The sequence below is a fragment of the Alligator mississippiensis genome, chromosome 7, assembly GCF_030867095.1.
Source record: "Alligator mississippiensis isolate rAllMis1 chromosome 7, rAllMis1, whole genome shotgun sequence".
In the NCBI taxonomy this organism is placed as follows: Eukaryota; Metazoa; Chordata; order Crocodylia; family Alligatoridae; genus Alligator; species Alligator mississippiensis.
The window spans coordinates 59062101-59076725 of record NC_081830.1 but is presented as its reverse complement, the minus strand read 5'-3'; the positions used below and the strand labels follow the sequence as shown (position 1 = coordinate 59076725).

General features: G+C 43.9%; 1 protein-coding gene across 2 annotated transcripts in view; it reads left to right on the top strand.

Moving 5' to 3' along the window:
- The window catches only part of PLOD2 (procollagen-lysine,2-oxoglutarate 5-dioxygenase 2), a 94628-nt gene that overhangs the window by 15017 nt on the left and 64986 nt on the right, over positions 1-14625 (top strand). For both annotated transcript variants that reach the window (XM_019491741.2, XM_006267195.4), the window contains exons 2-3: positions 9294-9385; positions 11968-12104. In XM_019491741.2, coding sequence (XP_019347286.1) covers positions 9294-9385; positions 11968-12104 — 229 coding nt within the window. The remainder of the gene's footprint in view (positions 1-9293; positions 9386-11967; positions 12105-14625) is intronic.

Sequence of the window (14625 nt, the reverse complement as noted above, 5' to 3'; positions counted from 1 at the left end):
AGACGAATGGTCTGAATTATAGTTCTCACCCTTGAAAGTAAATATTCTGGTATGGTGTTAGACCCTTAACTATAACAGCATGAAGGGCAATGATGGAGGGGAATTTATTTATTTACTAAACACTCATTTAACATCTTATATATTACAGATATCTAAGGTAAAGCTTTCACAGCCTAGTATTTTCAAAGTGCTTCCATATTTGCAAAAAAAAAAGTAAGATAATATTTTTTTAAAAATAAATATTTTTGTCACTGGAGAGGTTGTCAGCCAAATGCTGACACACTCTCAGATGTTTCCTTAGTAAATTATTTTATTGTCTCAGGAGTAAATTATTTTATTGAAAGTAAGTCTGCTTTGTGAGTGTAACTGTCAGAATGACCCCTTGATTGTAACTTATTAAAGTTTGGGTTGAAGTTTTATTTTTCACAGCCTCCATATCACAAGGGAATATAAAATTGGATATTTTCTGTTCACATAAATTCAGATGGTACTTAAATCTGAGTAAATACTGGGCCTGATCCTTGTCAGTCTGACAAGTGAAGGTAGTGTCAGTGTAGTGTGTGTTGACAAAGGCATGTTCCCAAAGTACAGGATTGCCCAGTGCTAGTATGCAGGTCCCTTGCCCCCTGAAGCTAAGTATGACATTCAAAAAATCCAAGGCTGAATAGATTAAATCTTTGCAGGTTAGTCTAAACTAAACTGGAAATTGAACTGAGAAGCAAGTGCATAGATTTTCTCTTTTGATTCTGGAAATACAGCCACATGCCTGCAGTGGCTCAGGCTGGAAGCTGGGGGGCACTAAAGCAAGCCCTCTTTTCCCTTTGGTAGTGGCTGCAGGGAAGCTGGAAGAGAAGCCCTCCAAGCTTTTCCCCCTGCCTGCTTTAGCTGGGGTGGGGGTGGGGGGTGTGGCCAGGCCCTGGCAGGCTGCTGAGTATGATTGGGGAGGGGTTTAAACCCCCAATCCTGTCCTGCACAGTCCCCAGCTGAGGTGTCCCCGGAGGGGGAGAGGGGAAAGCAGCCTCTGCTGGGCTTTTCCCCACTTGCTGGAGTGGTGGGGGAGGGGGGCATGGCCAGACCCTGGCACCTGGCTGGCACACTGAGGTGAAGGCCAGGGAGGGAGAGGGGTTTCAACCCCCTCCTTCCCTTCTCCCACAGGTATGGGACCCCAGCTGATTGACAACCTGAGGTGAAGGCAGGGAGGGAGAGGGTTTAATCTCTCCCTCCCCCCATATTGCCACAGCTTGCTAACCTGGGGCCAGCATCTGGCCACACCCCTGCCACTCAAGCGAGGAGTTGGGGGGGGGGGGGGTGCCTGGCAGGGGCTGCTGCACTCCTGCCAGGCAGACCCTGGCTGCAGTCCTGAGCAGGTTTCCCCTTCTCCCCTCTTTCTCAGCCAGCCACTGCACTGATAGTGCTCCAGCTAGGGAGCAGAGTGGCAGGGCCAACCCTGTTCCTCTGTAGAAGACTGCACAGCCCAGCTTCCTTGCAACTGTGCTCAGCTCCAAAAGGAGGATGTGTATTGGACCCATGTTGCTATGTTGGCTGCAGAAGCATTCCTTGTATGGTTTTGCCAGTCTACCCCTGAATTTGCATGGATTATCACTAGGTATCAGAGGCTAAACGGAGCACTTAGCCCTTGATTTGTTGGCTTAGAATAGTGAGATGTAGCTGATCTGAAGCGGTCTGCTAGGAATTAGGCAGAGATCATTGTCTTGTGGCCCTTTCACTATGCTTTTTGCCCCCCCCCCCCAAACGCACACGCTTCTTACATCCTGAAATTGAAAGGCAACTTTATTAAACTTACTGGACTTTGCTCTGATCTCACTTTATACTCTCTCAACTTCAGCAAAATTGCTCCTTACATATATCCACATAACAAAAATTGGAACCATTCCTTTTAAGGACTTGCTGCCTCCTAAATTCTTAGGTTGTAGTTCATTCAAGTTTCTTTTAAATGGTAAATTTATCTTATCTATATCTTTATAGAATGTTTTGATCTAAGATACAGATAAGATGTTGGAAGCTAGCTGTGTAGCAGGATTAATATACATTTTAAACCCGTTATGATATTTTAAACCCAAAGGAGTAAAGTATTTTTAAAATTGCTCAGAAATGTAACTAACTTTCAAAGTGAAAAATGTTAACGACAAGTTGGTAGGGAATGCTGCATGTATATAGTAATATTTTTAGACAATGCTTCTTACTTGCAAAAAAAATCACTTTACTGACATCAAGGAAAATAACACAAGTGAGATCAGAACAAGGCATATGAAGTTAGATGTAATACATCAGTATTTTTGTCTAATAGTTTTTTTGATCTGGATAAAAAGGGAGCTGCTTTAGGTACTTAATATCCTGTGAGTATCGGCTAATGTAACTGCATAATTTTTCCAATGCTTTTCCAGATGCCTTGTAGACAGTATGATGTCATATTCTGTCTGCTCTTTTAAAACAGATGCCTAAGTAACACAAAACAAATGAAACAAGGAATAACTATTCTATAAAGAGATTTAAATTCTAAGTATGGTAGCTATAATTACTACTGCTCTGGTAAAGCATTCATTTATATTCATGTACCTAACCATTTATAACCTACTATGACTGGTTATATGCAGTATTTAACAATTGCTTGACTATACTATTTTTAGAAGTGCTCAACAAGGGCAAATGTACTAAAATATAAATATATATTAATTGTAAATAGTACCTTTATCAATATAGCCTCTGCTTGGTGTGAAACTAAGCATCTTATAAATGCATTTTATAGGTTCATTTGTAGACCAGGGTCAGCATCAACTGTGTTGTATAGCTACTTGCATGTCTCCGTTTTACATAGCCCTAGTTGAAATTATTCTTTTTGGCACATTTGCTTTCTTCCATTCTTCATGAGTTTAGGAAAGTGTGGGGTTGGGGAATGGGAAGGGAGTGTAGACTAGTATACATATTGGAATATTATAGAACTGTATAAACTTTTTGGATGAGGTAAACTGTGCAGACTGCTTGTGCCACAAAATACTTATGGATCATCTCTAAGCATTCCTAAACAAGAAGTAATAACCCTAACCAGCACTTCTAGCAACTTTTGCTTGTCAAAACATACATTTGAACTTTTTTTCCTGAGCCACTAGGTCAAATATAAATATAAATAGGAGGGGGAAGAGTAAAAGTTAATTTGATCCATCCAAGGTTTGGCACTTGCATCAACTTGTCTAGTGCTGATTAGGAAATACTTGTGGCTGATGTTTCACAGGAAAGGGTAGGTATGAAATATGTCTACCCCAAACCAAATTCTGCAATTATAGCCAATTCTTTACAGTTCACATCGGAAATTTTCAATAAGGGTTTAAGTTGGCTTCATAATACAGTCAAGTATGATCACACTTTCCAGTGTGCTCTAACTTGAAAATGCAGCAGTTAAAAAGAAAGTAGTGCATAACTTATTCTTGTTCCACAAAGAAAATATTTCTTTTTTGTCTTCCATTCTGTTTAGCCATTGTCCAGGATAAACTGAGTGTGTGTTCTTCATTCCTTGGTGAATCCTGTAGAAATATTCTAGACTGGATGACCTTTAAGGCAAGCTATTTTTAGTCACCCTGAACACTTACTACACAGTTAGCGTCTGATTGCAAGTCATTGCTTCTGGGAATGCATCATACAGGAATCCTACTGTGGGATTAACCGATACATTTGGAAGCCATGTGCATTATTCTAATATTATAAAAGCCTATGTCTGGCTGGCTGGCTGGCTGCCTTTATTTGAACTCTGATTGGCTGACAAATAGCCAATCAGAGTGCAAAGAAGCATTCTAACAGAAAGCAGCCCACTGCCATGATGGTGGGGACAGAAGGGATGGAGCAGGGGGGCAAGGCCAGCACACTGCACGTGGTGGCAACAGAGGGTATGAAAGGGCAGGGGGAGAGGCCAGCAGGGCTGGCTTTGCCCCTCCCCGCCCTGCTCCCTGCAGGTAACACTGGGGGAGGGGAGTGGGCCCAGGCCCAACACTGCGGGGGGGAAAGCCAGTCTGCTGCCACAGTGGGGGTGGGAAGTGGGCCCGGCCCATCCCGTGAGCCAGGGGGAAAAGCCATCCTGCCAAGGCAGTGGAGGGGGAGCGGGCCTGGCCCAACACAGCAGCTTCAGGGGGAAGGGAGGAGCAAGTCTTCTCTTTTCATAGGGCTTCGGTCCACTCCTCCTCCACCCATCCCGCCCCCCCACATCAGCCCTGAGCCTGTCCTCCTGTTGCCCTGCCCCCACTGGGTCGGCCCGGGCCCGCTGCTCCCCCTGCCTTCCCCTGCCGCTGCGGCCTGGCTTCTCCCCACCCTTGGGTCTGGTCCCCCCTTGCATCAGGCCTGGGTCTGCTCCTCCATTCCCCCTGCCACTACGGCGGGGAGTGGGCCTGGACCCCAAGCAGCAGGAGGGAAGGGGAGACCTGGCCCCAGGGCTCTGTCCCTGCCTGCTCCCCCCCCCCCCCCCCCCCCCCCCCCCCATCCTTGTTGGCGGGCAATTGCCTAGTTTTATTAAATTCCTGGAAGTTCCACCTAAGGCTACTCACACATGCTAGGAACAAAACTATGAGAGAATTCCATTCTAAAGCTTGGATATGTGTTTTTACATACCTTATGAGTATGAACAATTGGGATAAAAACCTTGAAATTCTTTCTTGTTACTTCAAGTGCTTCCCATTTGGCTGGGAATGTATCAGCTACCTTTCTTGTACTATTTTGATATTGTTATGGATCAGAGCCAGAAAATACTGATACACAAGGCCCATGGGAGGGAGGAATAACTGTCTTTTCTGACCTCCAGAAGTTTTGGTTTAGTCAGTTATTGTTTGTTTACTAATCTCAATGAAATGTTACCATTTGGAGTATAGTAGATTTCTATGAATTCTTTTAGCCAAAGCAATTCCCAAATGTTTGAGTTTTAAGACATTGATTTATTCCCATCACTGACATGTACCTATGTGTGGGGTAGAAGGGACTAGCTAGGTAAGCAACCAGAGCAAATACATTGTGCAGTAGCAGTAGCAGAAATCTTGACTAATGTTGGACCTACCACCCATTTCTCATTTAAAAAACAAACTTATTACACTTTGAGATGAATCTCCATAGTTTAAAATAGATGTAAATAAGCGTAAAGGGACAAGAATAAGTGGAACAAGAATATGTTCCATTTCTTGAGAAAGTGAAGCAACATGTGCAACAGTCTAGAGTGTCCGTTAAAAATAATTAATTTTAATTTCATTTCTCTCAAGGGCTTTGTTTTAGAAAGTGGCTATGCTTGAATACAGACCAGGTTGGAGAACTGAGACATGCCCTGGAAGTCAGATTAGTCTGGATGGAAGGTTAATGTGCAGTGAGAATCCTGCATGATTAGCCAGGATCTGGAGTTCTCTATTCACTGTGGAAAAATGCGGATTTTTTTCTTTTAAAGGAGAAAAACGTGGGAAATGGTGGGTTTCCCCTTGCAGGCTGGCAGATCAATTCAGAGAACTGATTATGCAGAGAACAGAGTTGCAGCCTGCAAGGGACTGCTTGGGACCTGGGAGAGCAGGATGTGGGGGGTGCACACCCCCCCTCTACGCAACACTGGTCAGGCCACAGCTGGAGTACTGTGTCCAGTTCTGGGCACCCCACTTCAAGAGGGATGTGGACAACATTGAGAGGGTCCAGAGGAGGGCCACCCGCAGGATCTGGGGACAGCAGGGCCGACCCTACAATGAGACGCTGCGGGACCTGAACCTGTTCAGCCTTCACAAGAGAAGGCTGAGGGGGAACCTGGTGACTGTGCGGACCGAGTCGGACCCCGGGCCCTTTTCGTTGCTCTGCACGCGGGCTGTGGCCAGCAGCCCGGGCAGGTCGGGTGGGAGAGGGAAGTCGCCGAGCTAGAATTAGGCACAGACACGTAACGGTTGATTTTAAGATTGTTTACTTACACCGAGATGGTCGTGGTGTAGACTGAGAACTTGCTTGAGTTGCGGTTACAACAGAAAACACGAACACACGTGGAGGTTGCAAGGCTCCATGCAGACAGAACACGAACAATCACGTGGAGCTTGCTAGGCTCCACGCAGACAAACTCCGGATGTCCAGGACAAGCGTGCATTAAACTCGTCGTTACGTCTTATAGTAGGCTCCGTTCGAAGATGGGAAGAGGTGGGTGGTGGATCAGGCTGCCAAACTCCTCTGAGCGACACACAGGGTTTCTATTACCCTGCCGTGCACACCCAGAGTCCCCACGAGATGGATGCGGAGTCCTCTTCGGCTTGGGCGGAAACTGCTCAAGCCTCTTATATGGCTAGCAGGCCAATCGCTAGCCGCCACGTGTGAATAATTTAGCACTAGCCAATTGCGGGGCACGAATTTGCATACAACGAGCGGGAAATCTTTGCACCGTGCATTTCTGTGTTGCAAAGGGAAATGCACCCTGCAAAGATAGCTGCAAAGTGGCGGGAACACTCCTTTGCATGCGGGTTCTCTGCTCAGCAGAACTCCTCCGTGCAATGAAGGTGTAAACCCACGGGGATAATTCTTGGTGCCGAAGCTCACACAAAAAAAATCAGACCCTTGGGTCATGAGAGTGACCATCTACAAACTCACTAGGGGGGACCAGAAGGGTTTGGGGGAGACCTTGTTTCCCCTAGTGCCCCCCGGGATAACAAGGAATAACATCCACAAGTTGTTGGAGAGTGGGTTTAGATTAGACATCCGTAGGAACTACTTCACAGGGCGGCTAGGATCTGGAACCAACTTCCAAGGGAAGTGGTGCTGGCTCCTACCCTGGGGGTCTTTAAGAGGCGGCTCGATGCCTACCTGGCTGGGGTCATTTGAGCCCAGTTTTCTTTCTGCCCAGGCAGGGGGTTGGACCTGAAGATCTACAAGGTCCCTTCCGACCCTACTTCTATGATTCTGTGGCTAGCAATGTAGCCAGCCAGCATAGAGAGTAGCTCCCCCAGCTGCCTCCAGGTAAGTCTGGGGTGGGGGATATGGGATGTTGGAGGCAGGATGGGGGGGCAGAGTTGGGGGCTGGGGGCACTGCCCAGCTATGGTGGGGCCCTGGGCTGGGGTGGGAATGCACAGCCATGGGACCTGGTTGGGGAGCAGGAGGGGGCCCTGGGCAGCTTGCCTGGGGGGGAGGAGTGGGGGCTGGCTCCCTGCCACTGTACTTATTTCCAGGGAGAGGGATATGGGGGGCATGTGACCCCCCCCTAAAAAATATTTGTGGGGTGGGGGTTGATGCAGGCTGGCTGTTTTGGGTTCAGGGTTCCCTGCCTTGCCACCCTCATCCCAGAGCCTCTGTGGCCCAGTGGGCAGGACCTGGCATGATAGGAAGGAGAGACTTGGTGCTGCCACCACTGCCGCCAAGAGCCCTGTGCCAGCTGCAGTGGTGAGGTGGGGGGCAGAACTCCATGCCTCTGTTGCTGCTGCTGGGCAGACAGGGGGTGCCTCACCATGGTGGTGCAGCTGGTATGGGGCTCCTGGCAGCAGTGGCAGCACTGAGCCTCTCTGTCCTCCTATGGGGATCCTGCCTGCTATGTCACAGACCCCCTGGGAGGAGGACAGCAGGGTAGGGAGCCTCACAGTGGACAGCTTAAATCCTTCCCTGCCCCTGGGGGCTGTGCTCTGGCTCTGGGGAGGGCTCAGCTCTGCTCCAGCTTCAGAAGCTGCTGTCTGATACGTGCAGTTGCCAGGGCTCTGGTGCTGCTAGGGTAGGGAGGGGGCTATGGGCCCTGGCCCTGGTCAGATAGCCCTGGCAGCTGGGGTTCCCCTCTGGCAGGGTGGGGGGCTGAGGGCTGGGTGAGCTATGGGTTGGGGGTGACTGGCACTAGCAGGGCTAGGGGCTTGCAGGTTGGGAGTGCGGGGTGGGGATGGAGGGCTGTGGTTTGGGAGTGAGGGGCACCAATAGGATATGGGGTGCTGTGGCTTTGGAGTGAGGGGCAGGGGCAGGGCATTGATGTATCAGGAATGCTCACCACCACAAAGCAGCTGGGGGCCAGGGGGAGGGAATGATAACCGCAGCCTGACCTGTATCCTCATGAGTCAAGGGAACAGGGGGAGCTCTGATTTTCTATTATTTAAAAAAAAAAACAAAAAAACACACCCAAAATCAAATACCAAAATAGATAGGTATTTAGATTTTATTTAATTATGATGATCGAGGCACTGGTTGGCTTCCAAATTGCTTTAAAATTATAAATATGTCCGTAAAAGTTTGTGTTCAGTTTATATATAATAGTGTTTCATTTTAATTGTGGAATGTGGATTTGGGTTTTTTTGAGGTAAATTTGCATTTTTATCAGAGAATTTGTGAGTTTTAGACAGAAAACCAGATCCCTGATGAGTAGCTACTCTTAAAGCATCAGAATGTAGACCTTATTTAACAGAAGGTAGAAAATATTAGTGGTTAAGAGCTGTCAGGTCAATTTTAAGCTTCTTTGCTTGCTTCTCAGGGTTCACAACCAAAGTAATGACTTCTCAGCCAAAAGGAAGTGTATGGCGAAAGAATTGGTTGCATATGTTGGTATGCTATAAACATGCAAACTATGCAATTGCTTGTCACTGAGTGGACGGTTTTGCCGATTGCTTTTTATCAAAGATAATCAAGCACAACAGCAAACAACTGGGCTTTAGTTCCTGCAGTTTATTTCTAAACCTGAAAGTATGTTAACCTAAAAGCTCTTAAGTGCCAGATCCTGTTCCATATTATTATATTCATCCTGTTTATGTCCCTGGAAATCCATTAATGGATCAATTTTTTGTAAAATGTTATCTTAACCATAAAATTAACTTTCCAAGGAAAGCTGAAACAAGGAGGGTGACAACACACCCACATTTTCCACTAACTTTTTTAGGGACTGAAACAACACTTAAGGGACTGTTAACATAGGGACAAAATTATATGATGCCATGCCGTCATGTGGTAATGGGTATAGGATTAGTTCAGACCAAAAATGTAAAGTATTGTTCTATTTAAGAATCCCTTCCTGTCTCAGGATTCTCTTAGGTTGTTTCTTTTATCAGAGACTATTTGCTTTCCATCAGATATTTTATTTGTTTTCCTATTATTTGGTTGGGATTTTTGGAGGAACACAGAATCTCTATTCTGTCATTGGATTCCCTTAGTTCTTCATTTGAAGCCATAATCCTGAAGTAGGACATTACTGTTTTTCTTTCTAAATCAGGCACATGCAGCACCCAAGACCTGTTAATGATTCCATTCATTGTAATTTATGAAAGTTATAAAGTATATGTTTTTGTCAAGCTATGGATTAAAAAATCTCTCTTTCTCCCCTCAGATAAACTGTTAGTTTTTACTGTAGCAACTAAAGAAACCGATGGATTTCACCGGTTCATGCAGACTGCACAGCACTTCAACTATACTGTGAAGGTAAGGGTATATTCTATTGTTAGTACTGACTATTGGAAATAGTTGTACTATATAAGCTTTAACATCAAAACCATGTGTGATGACTAATTTGCAATAAGGTAAAACAATTATAGTTCTCAGCAGTGGAAAAGACCCATTCAGTCATCTGGTGCATAACCTTGCCAGTATGGAATTGTTCCCATTGTATATTTGCTAGCATTATATTTAGTCTGCTTCTGGATGTGCCAGATGATGAAACTTCTTCCTCTGCCCTTTGAAATTATTCTACAGGTTCATAGATTTCACTGTTGGGAAGACCTTTTTTTTCCCCTTGATGTTTGTAAATTTTTTCTAGCTCAATTTCAGTTCCATTAGTTCTAGATTTATTATTTATCTTGGATCTTTTGTTTCACCCTTTTATTGTAAACATTGTCAATTCTCCCTTGGCATTTATACTTTTCAGACATACGCAGGTTATGTTATACCTTAGTTGCTGCTTAGCAAAGTGATGTTTGAGCCTCTTATCCTTCCCTCAGCATTACTTAATGGAGTTATGCTGGCAGGTCTCTTGTAGCTTAAGCTGCTGGGAGGGGTGAAGATAAGGAGGGGGGGAAGAAGATTCTTAATGTGGAGTCATAAAGCACAATAAAGCATCTAGCTACACAGGGAATTGTTGCAGGGCTGGTGAGTGGACAATAAATACCTTCTGCCCCATCCTTTTCATGTTCCTAGCATTCTCGCTGGTCCACTTTATTTTTATTTTTTTCACATATGACAGAGGTTTTCCTCTTCATGCAAACCTCAGGCAAAATAAGATTCTACCACTTTTGATCATTTTTCTTATAAATCAGTCTTTTCAGGGCAAAACCAAGGGATTCAAAGCTTATAAGCTGCTGTAAAGCTTTGCATATGCTTAACTTATTACACAGTTGAAACTGTAAGGAAAAAAAACCTAACCAGTTACTGTTGGCCTGAAGGTTTCTTCTTTATATGAAAGTTTAAACAGCACAGCTTGTTTCCTTATACCATCTCATTTTGAAATAGTAGGTGGAGAGGGAATCATCTTTCATAGATTTCATAGATATTAGGGCTGGAAGAGACCTGGTGAGATCATTGGGTCCAGCCCCCTGCCCAAGGGGCAGGAAGTCAGCTGGGGTCAGATCACCCCAGCAAGATAAGCATCCAAGTATTTCTTAATGATATCCAGAGTAGGTGCTTGCACCACTTCTGGTGGAAGTCTAGTCCATAGTCTGGAGATTTGGATAGTAAAGAAGTTTTTCCTTATGTCCAGCCTAAAACAGTCTTCTAGCAGTTTTTGACTGTTAGACCTCATCTTCCCTTGGAGTGCCCTGGTGAACAGATGTTCTCCAGATTCTGATGCACGCCCCTTATATACTTACAGGCTGCTACCAAGTCACCCCTGAGCCTTTGCTTCTCCAGGCTAAAGAGTCCTGTGCCTCTCAGCCTCTCCTCATAAGGCCTGTTCTCTTGACTTCTCTTGACCTCTAATCATGCATGTACCTCTTCTTTGGACTCTGAAGCTTCTCCACATCTTTTCTAAAACGTGGAGCCCAGAATTGGATGCAGTACTCCAGTTGCAGCCTCACCAAGGCTGAGTAAAGCAGGAGGATAACCTCTTGCGTCTTGCTTCAGACACATTGGTAAATGCAAGCCAGAGTTTTATTTGCTTTGCCGGCTGCAGCATCGTATTGGTTGCTCATGTTCATCTTGTGGTCAGTCATGACCCCCAAAGTCTCTTTCGGTCGTGGTGCTGGTGAGTGTAGAATTGCCGAGCCTTTAAGTATGATGTTTTTTCTCCCGAAGTGGAGCACCCTGCATTGGTCCATGTTGAATGTCATCAGGTTTTGATATGCTCACCTTGTGAGCCTGTCCCAACAGAAAAAATAATATCCTTGGAAACTGACCTCTACTGACAATACATTTTAGTTGATGGTGGTATTGTCACTATACAGTTTATTATCCATCTGAAACTGAGAAGTTAATGGAAAATAATGGCTTTGTAATAAACTTTATGCATTACAAAGATTTGGATGTTTTGTTGTGGTTGTGATTTTCCACAGTACTTGATAATGGTGGGGTTTTATTTAGCCAATTTCATAGCTAGTCACAGATTTCTGAGTCTATTCTCTCTAACTTGGGGAAGTAGTTTGAGACATCAAAAAGAATTCAACACTAGCTTCCCTGTGCACTTTTGTCCCTCTTTCCGAAGTGCTGTAGTGTTTAAAAGTTACATTGTTATTTTTTTAATTAGAAGAATTTGATAAACAACATTTTTTCTTCCTTGTCTTTTTTCTTTTAAGTGAGAGAGGTGAATAACCAACTATGGTAAAAAGTAATTGCTGGGTTCCTTTGAGGTTACAAAATTTTTTTTCATATTTATGAAATGATGTCATTGAGCTTAATATCGTTTAAGACATGGTAGATTTGGTGCTTGAAATGTTGGCTTTTACTTTGTTTCTTGCCTTGGTTCCTTGCCTTGTACTTCTGTTTCTTGCCTTTGCCTTGACACATGTTTCTAATCTATTAAAAATACCTGTTGACTTTTATGTTTAGGTAAAAATGTTCTCTCTTCCTATTTCTAGGTACTTGGTAAAGGTGAAGAGTGGAAAGGGGGAGAGTTAGCTTACTCAATTGGAGGAGGCCAGAAAGTAAGATTGCTGAAAGAAGGAATAGAAAGCTATGCTGATCAAGAAGACATGGTTATAATGTTTGTTGAAAGGTAAGCAAGTTCTGCTTGTTGCTTTCATGCTTTACTCTGTAGAGGTAGCTAATAAAACATAGTTATTGTAACATGTTGATAGTTACATGCTGATTGATATTTTCCCCTTCTGTGTTTTTATTTGAGAAAGTTTGCTTTCTTGTTTTTTCCATTCATAAAAATACTAGCCTGTCTCTGGAGCAGACATGCGTTTTTAATAGATTTACAGATGTAAAAATTGTCTGTGGGCCATAGCTCTACTATGCTATGAAAACAATGTTATTGAGCACTGCCAGACTTCTAAACTTCTTTACTAACCTTGAGCCTTGTGTACTAGGAGTTGCCCTTGTAAGAGATTAGTGTGACTCAAAGGGCACACGTAGCCAGAAATATGTGTGCGGAAGTGCATAAGCCATACTCTTTTACTCTCCCCCTCCCATCATTGCCAAGAACTCAAGTGAGTTTTCAAAATAAATGATTTAAGATTGGCATAACTGCTTCAGGGGAATGATCTAGTTTCCTTAAATAGATTGACTATACCAGTCTCTCAAGGTTGCAAATACCTTGATATTTTTTTAACACTGACGAGTATTGCATTGGGTTGGAAATGCCAGATATACTCAGTATAATTTTTCAAATGTATATTTTTTATAATCTCAGTAAAAATAATTCTTAACTTTCCTGACAATTAGCTTGAAAAAAAGTGAGATCTGGTTTACTTACTGAAGCTGGGAAAATAATTGGCCAGCCTCGTTTTAGTTTGAGTTATTCCTCTTGTAACTTTCTGTGCAGTATTTTTCAAACAAGTTCAGATTTTTGGAAATTCTTTGAAATAATTTATTTTTCAAATGAATATTTTTTTATCATTATGTATACAAACACAATTTGCATACATGTTAAATTCTGTCTGGATTAGGGTAGCTTTCAGCAGGGCTAAGTGCTGGCTTACTTGAAGCTTCTGACCGAAATGACAAATAATACAGATCCCTCCTCACATCCGTTGATAACCCATCCTTCAAAGTGTTCTCAGCACGGTCCCAGCCTATGGTGGCAGATTTCTGAAATCTCCCAGTATTTTTTGTTACTAAAACACTGTGTATAGAATTTGTTACTAAAACACAATGGAATAGAATGCAATTGAAACCACCTAGGCCAAGTCCTTATGTGGCTGCAGAGATGAGCTGAAATGGTTCAAAAAGTGGTTTGTGTGGACATGGAGCCCCTACTGAGGAATTGCAAATTTTTGTGTTCTGCAACTGTGGCTTCCAGCTAGGTGTCTTAGTTCTTTAGTTCAAATAGTTAAGGCTTATGGTGGTAATTCTGCAAGGTTCAGGTTTAAATACTACTGGGAGAGTGTACTTGTGCTATTAATTTGCAATAGGTGTACTGCGCAGTAAAATACTGTGCAGTAAGTCTTCCTGGGAGCATGTCTACGTGGGCTCCACGAGTGTGGTCATGCAGTATGTATCACTGTGAACACATCTGCGGTGCCACATACCACACATTTAGATGTTCTCCATGCTGAAAAGGAGTGCTGCCCTTGCATGTGCTGCTCTGGCTTCTTTTTCTGAGTTTTTTTTTTTTTTTTGACCCCTCTATCCAGGGGGTCAAAAAAATCCGCGGAAAAAGAAAGCGGAGCAGCACACGCACAGGTTGTGCATGCCACTCAAAAGCAGAGCCAGGCCACCTGGAGCCACGTTGCAGCTGCTGGCCAGGCTTCGAGCAACAGAATTGCTGCTGCTGCAGTCCCCAGAGGTCCCTCTTGTTGTGTGCACAGGGCGTACAGTGTGAATTAAAAACAAGCCGGAATTTTATCAGGAGATAAAGCACAACACCGCATTTATTGGAACATAAAACATGCAACATTAAAAGAATAAAGAACAGTAAGGTTATTTGCTTCACTCATTCCCATGCATATTGATTGATTGATTGATTGATTCAGAAGAGACAAGCACACACACAGATAGCTAGACAGTCCTGCAAAGGTTAAGGTGTTACCAAGTTCTAAAGTTGCTCAGATAGCTGGTCAAACTGACCAGAGTTATGGAGTCAGGTCTTGTTGGACGCACCCAAAACTCCTTCTTGCAGGTGGAAGAGACCCAAAGCCTTGTCTTTGTATTCATTCTTTATAGTGATAGCTGTCCATACAGGCCTATGGATTCAGCTGTCAGACATGAAGGTCATCCTCTTGTCCTGTTGGCAGGTTGGGATCGGTAGGACACGATCTTCTGGCTTTGTGGTGTGCAATCTTCAGGGGGTAATTGTTTGCAGTCTTCAGCCATCAGGATGAAGCATGGTTTAATATTTGGTAATCCTTAACTGCTGACTCAACGTCACTGCAGCCATTAACCATTAAACCACAGAAGGCTATTTTCACTTGCTGCAAGAGGACAGTCTTCCTTCACGTTGTCACATACATACTTCATTCACTCTTTCATTACCTCTTTCCACGTACGCCAGGCATGCTATAAACCTTGCATAAGCATTTTCTGTATATTAAATTTAGGTTCTAAAATCACAAGACCAATAGGTCAAATATATC